This window comes from Thalassophryne amazonica, chromosome 15 (assembly GCF_902500255.1).
Source record: "Thalassophryne amazonica chromosome 15, fThaAma1.1, whole genome shotgun sequence".
Lineage (NCBI taxonomy): Eukaryota > Metazoa > Chordata > Actinopteri > Batrachoidiformes > Batrachoididae > Thalassophryne > Thalassophryne amazonica.
Genome location: NC_047117.1, coordinates 27,650,119 through 27,671,763, shown reverse-complemented (window position 1 = coordinate 27,671,763; position 21,645 = coordinate 27,650,119). Strand labels below are relative to the sequence as shown.

Genomic DNA, 21,645 nt, shown 5'->3' with positions numbered 1-21,645 from the left:
TTCAGTGCTGTCAAGCGTAGCTGGGAACCCCATTAGCCCTTGGTCACATTAGCTACAAAAAGACAGAATTAAAGCAACTAGTTTGCATTGATTTTCAATCAGAGTGGGTGTTTTACAGTGACAATAAAGAAGTGGTCACTATGCCCCCAACTAGGCAGGGCCAAAATAGACGAGAAGTCTAGTTTATGCAAATGTTAAGTGATGCGACACAGCGACTTCCAATCTGAAGCCCCTTTCACACCGGGCCTATGCAGAGTTGCATTGTGCTGCATATCGAGTATGCTGGAATGGCTGCGTCATGAAAAAAATGTTGCGTGCAGGGGTAAGCTTGGCTTGCTTCACTACCAGCAAAGTTCAACAGGATGAAAAAAAATCTAGCAATGCAGGTATGTACAGATAAAAAACCTAGAAGGATTTTTTGCCAGACTGGCGTAGGGTAGTGTACAATTGCGTAGGCGTGGTGTACAGTAGTGTAGTGTTGCGTAGACTTGTGTAGAGCATTGTGTCCAGTCTGTCAAATGTCCGTGAAAAAATTTAATGTAGAATTTTTTTTGCATCCATTTTGCATACCCCTTTTGGGTTTGATAATGAAATATTCTGAATTATTTCCATTTTTATGTATATATTAGCAAATATATCTGTATCTTTTTTTTTACTCCCTAATATTGGTATCAGCCTCAAAATTCCCTATCGGTCGGGCTCTAATATTAATGTAGTTACCTTGAAATGCCTGTTCAGATGTGACTATTTAGTTATTATAATGCTGTAGTGTGCAGTAAACATAGCCACGGGGTTGAAGTAGTTGGATTAAGTGCTTTGTTAAATGCTCTGCCAAGTTGCCACGGTAATCCATCTCTTCTTCTCTGAATCTTCCCTAAACAGCTGTGTGCCAGCCGGGATGTAAGCACGGAGAGTGTGTGGGGCCAAATAAGTGCAAGTGCCACCCAGGCTTCACGGGCAAGACCTGCAATCAAGGTGAGCTCTCAGCATCACGTGACATGAAACACAACATTCTGTGTGAGTTGTATAACATCAGAATGGTAATTTTACATCACGGAAGAGGAGAATGAGCAGGAATGTAAGGTCTTGTGAACTTTGTAGCCCTGAGGCAACACAGAGGCCTGCTGACATCCACATTTTTCACATGAAAACTAAGTGAAAGTGAACCCCTGCCGTAAGCAACATCAAGATAATCATTGTTTATTGTTGCCAGATCTTTACAGCAGCCGCACATTAAACTTGCTACTTATTCATTGAGCGCGAGCTGCGTTGCCACCGGCAGCAGAGCTGACTCAGCTCAACTGGAAATGACTGTTGGGACCATGTTGAACGATCCCAAGAGGATGAAACGGCACCTTCACCTGTGAAGATAGCATCTCAATTACTGACCAGAAAAAAAAAAAAAAACACGGACTCAACCGCGTGCAGCCGATGCTGTTGGAAGAATGCATTTTTCAATGGTGCACATATGCACTGGTTGCTTGAGTTTTTCTACTTTTTAATCAGAGTCCGGTGTTTGCCGACAGGTGGAACATGCTGAAAAATGTTGACGTGTCCCTCATAAACTGCATGTTGACGTGCGTCCAAGCAGCTTGAAATTACTTGTGGAATTCACGCCTTAAGACGGGAAAAGGAGAGTGTGTAATTAAAAACAAGGGAGGGTGTTGGTGTCGAAATCCTTTCCGGAATGTTCCAAGTGATTCGTCTTTCATTTGGAGGCTATAGGTGGCTCCTGTCTGCCCGGCCAGACGGCTGTACTTTGTCTTAATCTCCAACAAAGGGGAGAGAAAATGGATCCGTGTCCCACATCCAGCTACAAAAGACTCTGCTGCCAACGCTTCAGACAGACTTATCTGATGAATGTGAGTCCGGGACCTTTAAAGATGAGACTGTACTTTCAAGTGCTTATTGAACAGCCGATTTGTCCAATAAGCTTTAGACATTTTGCAGCTCTTACCATTTTGCTCATCTTTGAGTGGCAGTGTTACCCTTTTGTCTCATGGTGGCAAAGATAACCTTGAATCCTGTTTGGAGCTGATATTTGCTCAGGAAACCAATTTAATTATACTTAAATCATAGAGTTGGATTTTCCCATTTAAATTCACCCTATGTCAAACATTGATTTGAGGTGGACGGACGTCTTCTAATATCCCATCTGTCTGGATGCACATTTATCCTGACTGGATATGTGAAACAAGTTACTGTTTGGTTTTACAGCTGCCTTTCTGACCTTTGACCTTAGATCAGAACATGAAATTGGCAGTAGGAGGCCTTGGGTCAAGGAAGAGTTGATTAAACTTAAATGTAGATCTATATCAAGCAGTGGATCTTGCCTTGGATCATTGATCATCTTTGTGCTTTGATCATAATTCTTTGAGCAATTATTATAATCAAAGTCATCTATTAGGATCAAAGATCAATGTTCAAAGAGGAGATCAGCAACAATTGAACAAGATCAAAGGTCATCCATGAGGATTGGATATAATGTTTTAGGTTTAGCAATCAGGATCTAAGTCAATCCTGACTGAGGACAGTAATTAGTGTTCAAGATCATGATCAAGGATGAGTGATAATGATCGAAGGTCAGCAGACCAAAGATCTGTGTTCACAGAGGAGTGTTCAGGAACAACCGTACAAGACCAAAGGTCACCCATGAGGACTACAATATCAATTTTTATGTTCGGCAGTCTAAGTCTATCCTGACTGAGGTTAGCAAAGAATATAAAGCTCATGATCAAAGATGAGTGATCACAATTAAATGCTCAACAATCTGGATCAAGGTCTAGTGATCAGGACCAAAAGTCAGCAATCAGGATCAGATGGGTGATCAGAAAGAAGGATCAGGATCCCAGGTCAGAAACAAAGGTGATCAATCTGGATCAAAGGTCACCAATCAGAATATAAGAATATTGGAGAAGTGATAAAAGGAATAACCTGGTCATAATGAAAATCATGGAGATTAAAAGAAAACATAATATATGTAAACATTTGTACCTTTTTTGGAATTCTGCACTCTCTGAGTGGCCTTCTTGCTAGTGTCATTAAATATGCCACACTTTGTGAATATGAAATCTTAGAACTTTTCAGTTATTAACACTCATATGTGAGCCATCAAAAGAGCTCAATACCAGTCTCAGAGACTTACAACATCTTCAATTCTGGTATGCTTTTGCTTTTTTGGACCTTTTGACCTCATACAATGATGAGGTTGACCCCAGCTGAGATGCTGAGCCTGTCTCCCCTCCAGAAATTTCACTTTTGAATATTAACACAGGTGATGTTTAATTAAATTTATGGTCTTGAAAACCAGCAGGTCTCAGTCTCAGCAAAGTCTCACATCCTCCAAAGACTCTTGACTTGGCCTCGACTACTCTAAAATCTAATATAAAATAAATAAAGTCTTGGTCTTGACTCTTGCTTGACCCTTTAAGTTCTTGGTTTTGACTTAGACTTGACATAGGTGGTCTTGTCTCCGTCCCTAATGACTTTTAGTTTTAAATTGGGACCAACTGTTTTGTTTGGGAATAGTTGACGTAGAGTATCACACAGAAGAGGTGATAACGTTGAAATGAACTGCTTATGATGAGTGCGCTTGTCACTGATCAGTCTGATATGTGCTTGGAAATCTCCGCCGCACAAGTGGTCAGCTGGGACAGAAAGCAAAGAGGCAGTCCTGGTCTTAACGCAACTCACATTTTTTGTGGGTCACTTTAAACCTCAGAGAACGTAACGCCCTTACTGATGCAGCTTTGCCTAGTGGACCAGCCTTGCACTGTAGTTCCTCACATGTTGGCATCAATATCAGTAAATCAATAAACATCGCGGGACAGATTAATACATTTCCAACCTGTCAAAGAGAATTTGTATTCCCTTCAAGTATCCAGACATGCATAGGCATAATGGGTCCACAGAATTCCCATCAAAAACTACGTAAAAATTACTGCTTTCAGCTTTTTGGATTCTGGAAGGTACAGGTGAAGTCCTATTTTAGTCATGTTGGAGAGTTTTAGCATGATATGAAGTTCATTTTCAACTGCTTACTGCAATTGGGGTTCATGGGGGGTTGGAGCCTATCTCAACAGTCATAGAGCATGAGGTGGGGTACACCCTGGACAAGACGCCCATCTGTCATTGGGCACACACAGACAAACAAACACACTCACCCGCACGCACACCTACAGACAATTTAAAGTTTCCTATTCACCTAACTTGCATGTCTTTGGATGTGGGAGGAAGCCGGAGCACCCAGAGGGAACCCATTTAAACACGGGGAGAACTTGCAAACTCCACACAGAAAGGCCACAGGTGGGAATCAATCCCATGACCGTCTTAGTGTAAGGCAAGTGCACTGCAGCAACTGTCCTTCTCTAAATAAGTCAAATAATCTGAAATCTAGCCAAATTGTCTTGTATTAAGGGGAAAAAAAATCTGCCACTGGGGTAAGAAAAATTTCCTTGGTTAGAATTCTCAAAAGTATCAAAATGTCTGCACTGAATAATCAAAATATGCCTTAAAACCAGACAGAATTCTTTTTGTAAGATAAGGAAAACAATCTTATTCCTTTGCTTGGATGATGTAAAATCCATTGCGTTTTGTTGTTACTGGTTAAATACAGTTTGATATTAGCTGGAAAAGAAAAGTTATATTTTCCCATAATAAGACATTAAGACATTTTTTCTATGTAGACAAAAATGAAGTCAAATTTTCTTTAAACTTTCTTAGATATCAGTTTTTGCAGTGTGCTAACCACTAAGCCACTGTGCTGCCCTAATATGGAGTTATTTTGTTATATATTCGTTTAAATAAAAATGTTTGCACAGTGGGGAATGTCTAGGCATGTTCAGGCCGCCACATGTAAACTAGACCTGTTTTTCCTGCAGCGTACGCAGCGTTCTGGCTACAAATGCCACTGCTGCTTGTTATACAATCGCAAGATGGGAAATGTCTTTTTTCTAGCAGCACCCATATTTCAATGTTGTATCAAGCTCTCGCTATATAAGATGCTTGTTCCAGATACATCACTCTAAAAGGTTGCATCACTCTATCACTGTACTCTAGTGTCACTTTCTATGTAGTTACAAAGACAAACGATTCCCCCCCCCGGTTCAACTTTGGAGAAGATACCCGCATCTGATACTAGGTCAAGAGTGGGGAGAAGCACAGAGCGAGTTTTCTGTATCAGCGACATGATCTTGTACTCTCATATAACACCGGAATGGAATATTGCAAGAAGATACACAGCTTTCAGTTCAGGTGCAAACGTGTCTGTGGACTTCCTGCTGAAATTCGCAGTCAGAGCTTGCAGGTGGATGCTCGGGCAGAGGTGTGGCGGATTAACTGCCAAAGATCTAGAGTGTGAAGATGCTTGTGGTGGTTTTCCGACAGCAGCGAGTACATGATAAACAGGAACACCATTGTTACTGCGTGACAAGTCTGACAGTGTTACATGAATGCAGCAACTCGAGTTGCCAGCTTGAACTCCATGTTGACACGTAGTGCACTGTTGTGTGTTCCATTTGCTGTCAGTCTGTGCGTGTTTCCCTGAATATTATATCACAGATAGCATTCAATCGTGTTAAATTATATGGAAAACAAAATAAGCTATAGGCTCAAATGCAAAACCTTCTTAGGAACTCGGTTCTTTATGTAATTTACTGCCACTTACAAAGAACCAAATCAATATATTTTGAATTTATTGAAGGTCACGTTGAAAATCAGGCCTGGATCTTCACAGACGGGGTTCATCTTATGAAAACACCACAAAGATAGCTCGCACAACACTTTTATACAATGTGGGCGTTACAGTGGGTGTGGTTTAGTCTATATGTTACTGGCTCTCACAGATAGGGGGAGCCATCTCTGTATCTGAAACTTGCACATTTGTGATGGAAGTGAAACTTAACTCTTATGTTTAAACAGACCTCAGAGACTTCCAAACAGATAACAAAGGCAAATACTTGATCACTAACATAAAAATAAGGAATTAGCACAGATATTATCTAACAGAACATTTCCATTGTAATGGACAACAGCAAAATGTAATATTCAAAATCTTATAGACCAGGGTCTTAAAAGACACGGTACAGTGAAGTCTACAAGTATTTGGACAGTGAGGCAGTTTTTCAGATTTTGTCTCACGGTGATTCTTAGGGCCCTGCACTGGCATTTAGGAGGATTTGCGTATGGATTGCGCACACATTTGGCCCATATTTGCCAAACATCTGCAATATCCGTGTAACATGCCTGTGTGAGTCGGCCGTCATCCGAACACGCCCGTGATCATCCACAGAGGCACGCATGTCCGCAGCCAGGATTTTTGAGCTGTTCAAAATCTGGATGCGGATGACATCCGCCTTACATACTCCATATATACTCAATTCATACACAATAATAATCAGGTCCCATCTTATCTTAGGGACCTCATAGTACCATATCACCCCAATAGAGCGCTTTGCTCTCAGACTGCAGGCTTACTTGTAGTTCCTAGGGTTTGTAAGAGTAGAATGGGAGGCAGAGCCTTCAGCTTTCAGGCTCCTCTCCTGTGCAACCAGCTCCCAATTCAGATCAGGGAGACAGACACCCTCTCTACTTTTAAGATTAGGCTTAAAACTTTCCTTTTTGCTAAAGCTTATAGTTAGGGCTGGATCAGGTGACCCTGAACCATCCCTTAGTTATGCTGCTATAGACTTAGACTGCTGGGGGGTTCCCATGATGCACTGAGTGTTTCTTTCTCTTTTTGCTCTGTGTGCACCACTCTGCATTTAATCATTAATGATTGATCTCTGCTCCCCTCCACAGCATGTCTTTTTCCTGGTTCTCTCCCTCAGCCCCAACCAGTCCCAGCAGAAGACTGCCCCTCCCTGAGCCTGGTTCTGCTGGAGGTTTCTTCCTGTTAAAAGGGAGTTTTTCCTTCCCACTGTTGCCAAGTGCTTGCTCACAGGGGGTCATTTTGACTGTTGGGGTTTTTCCGTAATTATTGTATGGCTTTTGCCTTACAATATAAAGCGCCTTGGGGCAACTGTTTGTTGTGATTTGGCGCTATATAAATAAAATTGATTTGATTTGATTTGACAATACATACTCACTCTATGTGCTGTATATCTGCCGTTAACTGCTGATATCCTCAACTGACGGGGATTTGCAGCTTGGCAGCGGACCGGGACAGCGTGTAAAACAGATATATATCGTGCCCATCATGTCCACATCACAAACTAAAATATGTTGTAGCGAATGCATACAGATTGGCCACGGATAAAGTGTTTTTATTGCATCTGCTTTGCAGCTGATTTGCGGACAATCTGTGAATGCATAACAAACACGACATGTAAACCCAAAGTGTGGCAGAAAGCGACATACCTGCCAGTCAGTGCCGGTCCAGCTGTGTAAATCCACAAAGACGTAGCTGCTGCAATCCAGGACTTTTATTTAACACCAACAAAAGGAAGAGTTGCTGTTTACCCACAACTCACTCACTCAAAAAAAAAAACACCGTCTCACACCCCCAGCGGCTTCCCCCCTCCCACTCCCCGAACTCATGAACAGTTAACCCTCGCATGACAAAATTAACAAACTCTGTGATCAACTTGTCCAAGTCCAGCAAATGCTCCAGAGGCTGTATTGTTGGTGTGAATAGTGATGCCGAAAGGAGCGAGTGCGCTTCTTTTATGACCACAATGCAGATGCCGTGCACGCGCAACACGTTCGCGATGCATTCATAATACACCCGTAATACTGCCGTGACAATCTCAATGTGTCGGATCAGTTTCCTCACTACATGTGTTATATAACCGTGACTGTTCATCATATATTTGCTATATATTATTAATATATCCATAATTCATACTGGGACATTTGTCATTTTTGGCCATTTTGTTGCGGACGACAACGAACGCCCGCAATTTGTGTACTCAATTCATGAGCAATTAATCCTTTCCCCAGTGGTACAGGGCCCTTATGTTTAGTCAACTTCTGTTTCATTGCAGACAATATGAGCTCCTGTCATGTTTTGTGTGGTCAACTTCATTTCATTTGTCAACACATTTCAAAAATAAGTTGGGGCACCAAAGCTTTTAACTACTTTGTAATGTTTCAATTTATTTGCACACTTAAAAAGACATTTTGGCATTGATGATACCAAGTGATGGTGAGTTTTAGGTGTTATTTTGTACAATTTTTTTTGTTTTTCTTCTACATACATGTATTAAGGTATAGGAGCGGTAGTAGTAGTAATAGTAGTAGTAGTAGTACAGTTTTTTTTTTTTTTTTTTTTAATTCCTGGATCTGCCCCCTGAATCAGAGCCACTGCAGTTTGTTGTTTCATCTTTGGCCTATACTCCACCCTTTCACTAAGTTTCAAGAAAATTGGTTCAGTACCCTATTTCTGGAGTAAAAACCTTATTAATTGTTTATGTATTTATTTATTTACTATTTAGGAGGTCCTGCCACTTTGTTGTAACCAATATACTGAAAAATCATGTTTGTTGTTAGAGGTCCAAGCCCTGAAGGGGCGAATACCCCTATTATAATTGTAAGGATTTTTAATAAGAAGAATAAGAATAACTGGTGGTACAGTGACTTAGTGGTTAACACTGTTGCCTCACAGCAAGATGGTCCTGGAATCGCTTCCTACCTGGTCCTATCTGTGTGGAGGTTGCTTGTTCTTCCTGTGTTTCCAAGGGTTCCCTCTGGGTGCTCCGGCTTCCTCACATTTCCAAAACATGTTGGTTCGGTGAACTGGTGGCTATAAATTGGCTGTTTGTGTAGATGTATTTTTTTCTGTCTATATGTGGCCCTGTGATAGACTGGCGTCCTATCCAGGGTGCACCCTGCCTCACGCCCTATGACTGCTGGAATAGGCTCTAGCCCCAGTGACCCTTGATTGGAGTAAGGTATTAAAAAATTGGGTGAATCATGAAATGAATTATAATAACTGTTTGTACAGAGCTTTCACAGGAATCAAAGCCCTAAACAAATTATACTCCAATAATAAAATAATAAATGCTAATAATAAAAAGCACACTATATAATGTGTGAAAATCCCAAATTAAAGAGTCGATAGTACAAAAAAGGGTGTGACGTATACTCTGGAAAAGTACAGTAGCTTTTTCCTAATCCAGCTATGAGACAAATAGCATTGAACACAGAACATCCAATAATTCAGTGACTTTATCCAACCTCTTTGGTTCCAGCCCCATAGGTGTCCCTTTGAGTTTGCAAATGTAAATAGCAGTGTGTAGTGAGAGATGCTTCAGATGGATTTGCACTGAGTTGGAGATTACATACCATAGATCTTCAGAACAGTCCCTTAAATATCCATCCATCCATCTATCCATCCATTTTCTTCTGCTTTATGTGGAGTCGGGTCACGGGGGCAGCAGCTCAAGCAAAGCTGCCCAGACCTCCCGATCCACACACACCTCCCCCAGCTCCTCCAGGGGAACTCCAAGGCATTCCCAAGCCAACCGAGAGATGTAGTCCCTCCAGCATGTCCTGGGTCTTCCCCGGGGCTTCCTCCCAATGGGACGTGCCCGGAACACCTCTTCAGCGAGGCGTCCAGGGGGCATCCGGAAAAGATGCCCGAGCCACCTCAACTGACTCCTTTTGACGTGGAGGAGCAGCGGCTCGACTCCGAGCTCCTCCCGAGTGACCGAGCTCCTCACCCTATCTCTAAGGGAGCACCCAGCCACCCTGCAGAGGAAACTCATCTCGGCCGCTTGTACTCGCGATCTCGTTCTTTCAGTCATGAGCCAAATCTCATGACCATAGGTGAGGATCGGAACGTAGATCGATCGGTAAATCAAGAGCTTTGCTCCCCTACTCAGCTCTCTCTTCACCACGATGGTCCGATACAGCGACCGCATCACTGCAGATGCTGCACCAATCCATCTATCGATCTCACGCTCCATCCGTCCCTCACTCGTGAACAAGACCCCGAGATACTTAAACTCATCCACTGGAGGCAAGGACACTCCACTGACCTGAAGAGGGCAAAGCACCTTTTTCCGGTCGAGAACCATGGCCTCGGATTTGGAGGTGCTGATTTTCATCCCGGATGCTTCACACTCAGCTGCAAACCGCCCCAGTGCAAGCTGAAGGTCCTGATTTGATGAAGCCAACAGAACCACATCGTCCACAAACAGCAGAGACGAGATTCTGTGGTTCCCAAACCAGACCCCCTCCACACCCTGGCTGCACCTAGAAATTCTGTCCATAAAAACAATGACCAGAACCGGTGACAAAGGGCAGTCCTGGCGGAGGCCAATGTGCACTGGAAACAGGTTTGACTTACTACTGGCAATGCGAACCAAGCTTCTGTTGCGGTCGTACAGGGACCGGATAGCCCTTAGCAAAGGACCCTGGACCCCGTACTCCCAGAGCACTCCCCACAGGGTGCCCCGAGGGACACGGTCGAACGCCTTCTCCAAATCCACAAAACACATGTGGACTGGTTGGGCGAACTCCCATGAACCCTCGAGCACCCGATGGAGCGTGTAGAGCTGGTCCAGTGTGCCACGACCAGGACGAAAACCACACTGCTCCTCCTGAATCCGAGGTTCGAATTCTCCTCTCCAGTACTCTGGAATAGACCTTACCGGGGAGGCTGAGGAGTGTGATCCCCCTATAGTTGGAACACACCCTCCGGTCCCCCTTTTTAACAGAGGGACCACCACCCCGGTCTGCCAATCCAGAGGCGCTGTCCCCGATCGCCACGCGATGTTGCACAGGCGTGTCGGCCAAGACAGTCCGACAACATCCAGAGACTTAAGGTAGCCAGGATGGATTTCATCCACCCCAGGAGCCCTGCCACCGAGGAGCTTTCTAACCACCTCGGTGACTTCGGCCTGGGTAATGGATGACGCCAGCCTCTGAGTCCCCAGTCTCTGCCTCCTCTTTGGAAGACGTGAGGATGGGATTGAGGAGATCCTCGAAGTACTCCTTCCACCGCCTGACAACATCCCCAGCCAGGGTCAACAGCTCCCCACCTGCACTGTAAACAGTGCTGGTGGAGAGCTTTTTCCAACTCCTGAGGCGTCGGACGGTTTGCCAGAATCTCTTCGAGGCCGACCGATAGTCCTCCTCCATGGCCTCCCTGAACTCCTCCCAGACCCGAGTTTTTGCCTCTGCGACCACACGGGCTGCGGCACGCTTGGCCTGCCGGTACCTGTCAGCTGCCTCTGGGGTCCCACCTACCAACAAAGATAAGTAGGCGACTGAGCTGGGGAGCAATAAGCAATGCAACCCCAGCTCTCCGCCTCTCCCCGTGGGCAACGGCAGAAAAATGAAGCGCCCAGCCTCTCTCCAGGAGTTGGGTACCAGAGCCCAAGTTGTGCGTGGAGGTGAGCCCGACTATCTGTAGTCGGTATCTCTCAACGTCCGGCACAAGCTCAGGCTCCTTCCCCCGTCCCAACAGCCAGGGGCTGTGAGCATGGACCGGGCCGCCGGACCACCCACCCTCGACCGACACCCAATCCTCTCTGCACCCGACCCCCATGGCCCCCTCTGCAGGTGGTGAACCCACAGGAAGGTGGCCCACTTCGCTCTTTCGAGCTGAGCCCGGCCGGGCCCCATGGGCTAAGGCCCGACCACCAGGCGCTCGCGTGCAAACCCCAACCCCAGGCCCGGCTCCAGGGTGGGGCCCTGGCCCCGCCATACCGCGCGACGTCTCGGTCCTTGATTTTTTACTGGTCATGGAGGTTCTGAACTGCCCTAAGTGTCACCTGTCACCTAGGACCTGTTTGCCTTGGGTGACCCTACAGGGAGCACAAAGCCCCCGACAACATAGCTCCTAGGATCATACGGGTACGCAAACTCCCCCACCACGATAAGGTGGCAGCTAGAGGGGGATTCTGATTAACACTTGCGGAATAACACCTGTACAATGAAAACGATTCTCCAGCGGAAACACGAGTGGTTCTGCATCACACAAAACATTACACACTCTTATTATTTCATCACTCTTCAAAATCAAAGACGTATTTTTACAGCTGAACTCTGTGCTTCGGTGTGCTCAGAGTGCTACGCTTCAAGTGTCTTCAGCTGCCAAATTCTTTTTTGTGTTTTTGTTTTTTTCACCGTTATTGTTGTTACCATATTCAAAAACTACATTGGAGTGATGAGTTCTCTCACTGTCTCAAAACAAAACCCTGTTACTTTGAAAATCCCTGTTGTGCAGCGCGGACGGAGTGACAATCGCGCACATCCTGCTCAAATAAACTCATTATGGTAATGATCTGTGTAACAATTTGGCAGTGCTCTCCTCACAGCCAATCCAATCATTTTAACAAGATGATTATTTCAAACAGGTGGTTATAATCAGCTCTAGTTGACCTGCTGTTAAGACACAATTAAAAGATTTTACTGGAGGAGTGACATCAGTGGCGGCAGCAAGATACCGTCGGTGCCAAAAGATGCTTTGATTTCTTGATGAATAGCACTTCAGATGTGATAGTCTGGGACTACAACTGCATTCAATGTGCACTTTTTTTTTTACTTGTATGTTTTCTTGTTTGAGCTATTTTATTCATTTCATTTTTTTTTCAGAAAAAATGATAATCTCATATTTCACTTCACTGTCTGATTTGTTAGAAAACAATCCATCTTGTTCTGATTGTCAATTCCAAACAAACAGCTGCTACCTTTTTAAATATTTTGTGTTCCGTAATTTCAGGAGTATAACTTGCATGGGATTGTAGGTCAAAATTGAATTTTGAATTTTAGATTTTTGTGCATTGTTGTTGTGTACTTTTAGTTTTGGAGTTTATTTTGTTTAGTGCATTCATTCTTGGAAAATCCCTATATAAATAGGTATTATACTTATAATTAATATGTATATGTTGCAGACTTGAACGAGCGAAGCTCTTCAGCATCTCACCATGTCATTTATGTCCTTCAGACTTTTTTTGAGCAAATGCTTCAGAACAGCATTAGCATGGCAAAAACCTTTCAGCTTCTGGGGAGCAGACTCCCCGCCTTTTTAAATATTTCTTTTTTTTGCCTTTCAGCTTTGGTGTGGGGGGGGGGGGGCTCCACCCCCCCGACCCCCCCAAATTACAGCCCTTTTAACCTCCGCCACTTTAAGGATTTTTTTTAATGTAGATGTAAATTAATAGTCAAAGTTTTCAGCTAGTTGACAGTAGGGCTGTCCAATATGGCCAAACTATCATATCTCAATATTTTCATATCAATATGATATACGATATGACTATGATTTGACACAAAGTGCAGCAATGGTGAAAATTAAACATTAAACAAAAAGGTAATAATACTACACTAATTTTGCACTCATCATAAAGTTAGGCTACTGTGCCCTCCAAAAGTATTGGAACACTTGATATTTCACACATTTGAATTTGCTTATGCCATTTCAAATACAAGAAATACAAAATATAAATAACAAAAATATCTAAAATTATATTAATATTATTTCAGGGGAGTCTAGCACAACCCTGGTCTCTGCGCTAGCTCCACCCATGCCAGGAAGTGTTCAACATTTGACATTTCCTGTTTTACTGTGGACTCAAAATTTGACACTTCCTGTTTGGGACTCCCTGTTCCATGAGCGACCTTCGCGCTGCTGTGCGGCAGTTTCCTCGTATAATTATTATTATTATAAATGCTAATCATGAATGCAAGCTTTTTTGGTATATACGTCGCACCAGAATATGAATTATAGGACCTCCCAAACCAGTGAAAAACAACAGAAAACCCAACAACTATCCTCGGGGAAAATATTCTGTGCCCATACTGTGTTAAAGTACTGTCATAGAATTGTGAGACTTTGAGTGTCTGAACCTGAAACAACATTTAACTGTAAATGAGATTAAAACCAGTTTTGCACAGTATGGTGCCTTTAAAGTGCTGTACTTCTTGCACTCTTCACCTGATTTGGTTCTAATTAACCATAATTAAAGCAGTCTGTTAGGAATGGGTGATGTCCATCCATGCGTCACACCCCTTGCTGTCGTGAAATCAATGCTTCCAGGTATCTCTTTCATGTCAGACGCTCTGTGGAGCAAAACCTTGGGTGCATTCACACATGAGCGCTCTGTGACCCTTTGTAACCAAGTCAATCAGTCACGGTCAAAACCTGGTCACCGCACTAGATCACCAGTGCTTCCAGGTATCAGTTTTGGAAGCACACAGCCTCTCGACCAAAATCTTGGGCACATTCACACATAAGTGCTCAGTGACTCTTGTGATCTAGTTTGAAGTACTTCATGGTCAAAATCTTGTCTTCGGAATAACTCGTCAATGCTTCACCAGCCGATGGTGCCATTTACTCCTGGCTGGACTGGGATAATGCAGGACTCATACAGTGTCCTTGGACATGCCAGTGAATTGTATGCTTGCAGAACTTGTCATGGGGACACGACCCCCCGCACCCCCAAAAAACTTTTCAATTTAATTTATTTGTATTGTGCCAAATCACAACAAAGCTGTCTGAAGGTGTTTCACACAAGTAAGGTCTAACCTTACCAACCCCCCTAAGCAAGCACACAGATGACAGTGGGAAGGAAAAACTCCCTCTTGTGTAATGAGGAAGAAACCTCAAGCAGACCAGACCAAGAGGGGTGACCCACTGCTCAGACCATTCTAACAATTACAAGGTATTTTCAGATTGCATAAAAGTTTGTTTACAAACAGACGAGCAACAACAACAAAAAAGTAAGATGCTTTGGCTGTTCCCTTGTTGGCACTCTGGGTTGCCACAGCACATTCGAGGTGGATGTGCATGTCGATTTGGCACAGGTTTTACAGTATGCTGGATGTCCTTCTTAATACAATTTCATGGAGAAATGTGGCGGGGGTGGGGTTTGAACCGGGAATCTTCTGCACTGAAACCAAAAGCACTAACCACTTGGCCACCACTCCTGTCAGAACAAACACAGAGTCCTTAATTGAAAATACAGTAGAGTCCATCTTGGGTGCCTAATATATTATGCTCAGCACCAGTAGGCTGCAGGTCAGGACCACCGGCCAGTCATGGAACAGACGTGGCATCCTGAGGTCAGTCCTGAGGTCAAACAAAAACTGTTCTGTTTTTACGGGGTCATTCTGTTTAACAAACTACCTATAAATGCCAGTTTTTTCTAGTTAAAAAAAACATTATGCAACCCCTATTTTACGAGTAATTCGGGCGCCCAAATGTTGTCTGGGTCTGACTTCTTTAATTCATTTGCAACTGACAATTTGTTGCAGGTAGTGTGAATTGAACCCAAGTCTACATATTAGTAGTCCAACTGTTTATCCCAGTTAGATATGTGCTTTATGAGGGTGCCTTGATGGCTTCCCTCACTCAGTTTGTGAAAAATAACTATTTCAGACAGACTGACCAAACTGTCATACTGTTGTATTTTCTAATGATAGATGGAATTCCAAAATCTTAAGTGACGTGAGAATGTTCATGTGTCCATTCCATGATTTGTCCAAAGTAACCCAGTTGTAAATGCAATGATTTGTGTTAAAAGTAACTCAAATTTTATTAATATTTTATTAGTGGAGTTATTTGTGTGCTTTTAACATTGAGGCACAATATTTTTGTTAATCCACTTGAATTAAAGTGAACAATCTATACTACAAGTATGACTTTAATTCATCTCATTTGTGTTTATGTACGGAGGAAAAAAAAAATCACAAAATAACTAGATAACAAAATAACTGAGAATGCAAACCTCCGCCAAGGCCATGGGGTCACTGACGCCACAACATCTACACGCTGTGGAATCACTGAACCTAATACAGTCTAACGATGTTTTCTCAGTAGTAAAAAAAGTTTCATCTGCTGTGACTGGATAGCATGTATCCTTAGTGCTTGGCATCACAGTTTATTGCAACTTGCACCTTTCCCAGAAGCTACTGTCATCTGAGCACTGATATTGATATTGATATTGCATGTGCTTATAGACAAAAACAAATAAGAGACAAAATTCAATTTATTATTCAACTAAACTGCAAATATATGAATTTTTTAACATTTATGAAACACTTCTCTAAACAAGTCCATAGGGTCACTGACTCTAAAGAGATTCCCTCCTTGGCACAGTGATCTATTCAACAATTCAGTGTTACAACCAAAACTATGATACACTTTTCTTTCCCTTATATTTGACATCCTTGACCATGAAAACATACCACTAGAACTTGGAATCACTTTTATGTGTTTATTAGTTCAAAAGTTATTGTATAAAAACGATTTTTCGGTAATGGCGGTTTTCTTCTGGATCTAGCTCCATAACATTTGAAGCTACATCAAATCTGATGACACCTTACTGAATCAGTACAGATTCAGCTACAATTTGGTGTTAGTTGTGCATCTCTAGCTTCATTTGTCACCTAAATGAAAATAAATTGAAATTGAAAATTGAAATTGAATCCTGTAACGCTTTAAAATCAGAGTTCTTTCTCATGGCAACAAAGAAACACTGAAGATAGGAAAGAGCAGGAGAAGGAACACCTCTTTATCCTCGTTCAGCCCCCTAAAATCCTCTTTACGCTTTACTTTCTATGATTGTGATGTAAACTCGGTCCATTGGTACTTTTGTATTCTCACTGCATCTCTGTCTGTCTCAGATTTATCTCAATCAAACCCCCAATCCTTTCTAATGCCTTCTCTTCTGTCCAAAGAGGAGCAGCCGGACTATTTAACCCCACCACTGTGGGCCAGCCACCTTCCTATCTTTCTTCCTGCGGATCATCAGCCAGCAGAGGGTGAGATTCCTCGATCGAACAAAGCATCCCCCTCGCTACCTCGCTGCAGCCACCTCTTCTCCTTCTGAACAGCATGCATGGTGCTGTGCAGGCCAAGGAGGAGTGAATGTCCTCCTTAAAGGATTCACCGCCTGACTGCTGCTCTCCAGCAGATACACAAGCTAGTCCAAGAGGATTCGTGTAAAAATGGCCAAATAATGGAAACTTTGTATAACAAGCAAAACAGGGTTGGCCCAGAAAAATTTGCTGTACTATCACATATGAAAAGTTTCGGAAAATTCTCCTTGTGGGTTGAAAAAAAAAAAACAAGATGGCGTCCAAAATGGCCACCATTTCAGATTTTTTATACATCTTTGCTTCTGGAAAGGCCAGGAACCCAATTTACATGTCTAAATAAATGTTTTTGGGCATGGGAACCTCTTTACCATGATTATTTAGAGGTTTTTGATGTGAACTCATTTGATAATATATAGAGGTGAATTGATAAGATGCACATTTGATGTACATTTCACACAGATGTACATTTCATGAAAATGCAACCCTATATTGTTTCATTTAGGAGGACAAAACAGGACATCACACAAGCATTAAATCTTTGAGCAGTTTTGGTTGAACACTCACTTGCATACAATTTATGTATGTCCCACAATTCTACTATTGATTTCACAGATATTCTCCTGATTGAAGCAGAATTTATGAATGTGACAGGTTGCTTCAGACCCTGTGATATAGGTTACAGAAATACCCCCCCCCAACACTTGAAAAGAATAGTTAACATTTATGTGAGGCCCTTTGGAACTTTCTTTATAATATCCATAAGGAAATGTGAAAATGATTATCGTAACATTGGTTTGATATTCCACAGCATTGCCCATGGCATGTTGCTCTATATAGTGTAGGCTCATTTGTCATGAAATAAAAATTTGTGTATTTTTTTTTTAGGTCAAAGCAAACACACCTGATTCTGTTGGAATATGATTTAAACATTAAAAAAGGGTGCCATTTTTATTTGCAATAAAATCTAAATTAATTATTTAAAAACCATACGTTATTTTCTGAAATTTTTTTAGATTCTGTCTCTCACAGTTGAAGTGTACCTACGATAAAAATGGCAGACCTCTCCGTTCTTTGTAGGTGGGAAAACTTGCAAAATTGACAGTGGATCAAATACATATTTGCCTCACTGTATCTTAACCAACATGGCAGAGTCTTCACGTAACAAGAACAGATTATACAAAGCGTGTTGCCCGTGGGGATCCACAGGTTCCAGATTGGATAGTGTTTATAATAGATAGCTGACATTTTCCAAGGGTGGTAATAAATTATACAAAGTTTCTATAATGACTTGGGATGGCGTGTGAATCCAGAATGTTTTTAGAACCTTAGACCTCAACTGTTTTTAGAAGAATAATTCAGCCCTTTTATATCCTGTTAATTAGATAATGTAATTATGTAATTTCATGATTCCATTGGTTTCCTTGTGTCAGAAATCCTATATTTAGATACTTTGTTTGTAATTCTATTTTGTATTAGCAAAGATATTGCATTATTGCTAAATGGAGGCCATTTTGGGTGCCATCTTGGATTTTGGACTCTTAGAATGTTAATGAAAAATGGCACCCCAATTTTTTTAAAGCTTTAAAGTGAGTTTTTGCTTTACCAAAAAAAAAAAAAACCAACAACAACAACAAAAAACAAACAAAAAATTACAAATGATCCTACACTAAAAATGTGAAAATCAGAACATTACCTAAGAAACAGTGGCCATTTTGGATGCCATCTTGGATTTTGAAAAAGCCACAAGGGGAACTTTTGGGGACTTTTAGTATGTGATTTTACACATTAATCTGGATCTGTCCTGAAAGGTTTCAGCTTGCTCTGCAAAATTTCCATTTTTAAAAAAAAATGCTAAAATTCTTGAACTAAGCATGAAGGCTGAGCATGCTACTCTGCTCTGCTGCCTCACTCTCCCTCTTCATTTCTTCGTCAAGGGAGCATTGTGAGTTGTTGTTTTGTTGTTGCTCTTCCTCTTCTGATTGCCTGCCTCCTGCCTCCTTTCAAACCATCACCGACAAGGACACTTGTGACCTCACAACCGCTTCTCCAAAAAGGAAGGTCAAAGCAGAGTCACTCAGTAAATGATGGAGGCATGTTGGGAATGTACGGTGACATTTTTGCATCAGATATGTTTGAGCGGCACACTGACAGTGAATGCCTCATAGTGGCTCTTTACCTCTCTCGGGCCATGTCAGAGTGTCAATTTTTGGTCATATCTGTTGATTTTTCCTGCTCTCTGTCTCACTGTTGCGTGTGTCTCTGTCTGTCTAGTACTTCGCTGGAGTCTTACATCTGGCATGTGCTGCTGATGCTCGTGGAATTCTGTCTGAGAATGCAAACACTTCAAAAGTCCCTCATTTCCATTGTTAAGCAGTTGTATTTTTTTCAGTGGGACGGACAAGTGGAGACCTGTTTCAGCGCTGTCTCACAATGGACAGGGTTGCTATGGTTTCATATAACCGCGTTAATGAGATTCCTGCTTTAAAAGCAACAAGGAAAACAAGGGTTGATGCTGCTCATTTTAAAAGCAAAGTCTGTTTGTGCGCATGTTCACATGTGTAGTGTCATGGTCGGGAGACAACAATCCATTTTGTTTTCATCTTCTTGTTCGAGGGTTTGACGTGACAGACAGCGCTGTGCTAAGGCGTCAGGTGCTCTAGAATTTAGTTGATAGTTGACCAATTGATGAAGGTTTACTACCTTCCAGGTAGGAGATACCGTCAGGTCCATAAGCAATTGGATAGTGACAATTTAAAAAAGATTTCCTGTTCACCACAATTCAGTTCAATTCAGTCAAGATGTGCTTATAGTGGTTGCCAAAGTATAGGCCATGGCCTCATTGTGAGAGACTATAACTGTCTTGTTGTGTTCCCTCACTAGTCTCTACACAATCGATGAGTTTTGAGAATTGCCTATTCCAGGCAGAGTAGCCATATTCAGTTCAATTACATTTTTTTATTTATATAGCACCAAATCATAACAAAGCTGCCTCAAGGTGCTTCACATGGGAAAGGTCTAATCTTACCAACTTCCTTGAGCAAACACACAGGCGACGGTGGTAAGGAAAAACTCCCTCTTGTGATATTGAGGAAGAAACCTCAAGCAGACCAGACTCAGAGAGGTGACCCATTGCACAGGCCATTCTAACAGTTACAAGGTTTTTACAATGCATGAGCAAAAAAACAAAACAAAACAAACAAACCATAAAAGTAGTCCTGCGTCCTTAGAATGTAGAGCACGGGCTGGTACGTAGGGTGCAATTAGGTCAGCTAGTTAGGGAGGCGCTGGTCCATGAATAATTTTATAAGTTAGTAACAAAACCTTAAAATCAGACCTCACAGAGACTGGAAGCCAATGAAGAGAGGCCAAAATTGATGTAATGTGATCAAACTTTCAGCTTTTTTTAACATTCTGGCAGCAACATTTTGAACAAATTGGAGACTCCTAATGCTGGACTGTAGTAAACCAGAAAATAGAATGTTGGTTTTAATTTTGAAACTGTTAATGCAATATTTCTCATCAATCCCCCTGAATTAAAGCTAACAGTGTGTATACTACAAGCACATCTCAAATGTTGCATTTCAGTTCTACTGCAGTGATGTACACATGAAAATTTCTCTAAAATTCTTATGGACCTGGTTATATCAAGAACTTTGCATTTAAAGATGGTTTTCTACTCATCCAAGTGACTTTAAAGTCAGTTCTGCACAGTGAGCCAACATAAAGTCACTTTTGAAATATCCAAACATTCCTATTCCAACAAAAATGAAATATAGGACCTGGATTCAGTTTCATTCAGTAAAGAAACTAATCAATTATCAAGTTCCAGATTTTTTTTCAAATAACAAACAACCGTTATTTGTTCATATGTGTACTTTTGTGTATGTACATTTGCTGTTGATCACTCAGTTTTGGACCTCCAAAACCTGGAGAAAGAGGGACTCATCATCAGGCAGGCATACTACAGACTGTACCCTGGGGATGCCACTCCATGCATCTATGGACTGCCCAAAATCCACAAACAGGAGGTGCCACTCAGGCCTATTGTATGTAGCACAGATTCCATCATGTACAATTTGGCCAAGCACCTCAAGTGGATTTTGGCTCCTCTAGTGGGTAACTCAGACCACCATGTGGAGAACACACAAGATTTTGTGAACAAGATCAAGGACCTACAGCTGGAGGCAGATGAAACTATGGTGTCATTTGATGTGACATTGTTGTTCAGACTGCTGGAGGATGCGTCTCTACTTGAAAGGACCAAACTCACACCAGATCACATCTGCCAACTCTTGGAGATCTGTCTTCAAGATTCAAGATTCAAGATTAGTTTATTTGCCATTTGTAGTTAAAAACCACATAGGAAATGAATGTGCAAAAAGCTCAGTGTGTCACACACAAAGAAAACATTAGACAGACATAGAACAAATAATCACATAAAGACACATTGACACTTAACACCACGTATTTCCTGTTTAGGGGGAATTACTACAGGCAGATCCATGGTTGTGCGATGGGGTCTCCGGTATCCCCCATTGTGGCCAATCTGTACATAGAGCTAGTGGGGAAGAGAGCCTTGACGTTGTTCACGGGCCTCTGTCCCAGTCACTGGTTCAGGTATGTCGATGACACTTGGGTTAAAATCAAGCAACAGGAAGTTGAGGACTTTACAGAGCACATCAACTCGGTGGACTCAAGTCAAGTTCACATGTGAGGATGCCAGAAACAACCATTTAGCCTTCTTTGGCTGTGATGTTATGATTGGAGAGAACAGGCAGCTCCAGACAGTGGTTTACAGAAAACCCACTCACACCGACCAATATCTGCTCTTTGGCTCAAACCACCCCCTTGAACACAAGCTCGGGGTGATCAGGACTCTTC

General features: G+C 42.2%; 1 protein-coding gene across 4 annotated transcripts in view; it reads left to right on the top strand.

Moving 5' to 3' along the window:
• Positions 1-21,645, top strand: part of npnta (nephronectin a) — a 198,362-nt gene that overhangs the window by 88,402 nt on the left and 88,315 nt on the right. For 2 of the 4 annotated variants that reach the window (XM_034187626.1, XM_034187627.1), the window contains 2 exons: positions 883-975; positions 16,624-16,707. In XM_034187626.1, coding sequence (XP_034043517.1) covers positions 883-975; positions 16,624-16,707 — 177 coding nt within the window. The remainder of the gene's footprint in view (positions 1-882; positions 976-16,623; positions 16,708-21,645) is intronic. The other 2 variants (XM_034187628.1, XM_034187629.1) reach the window with 1 other exon arrangement.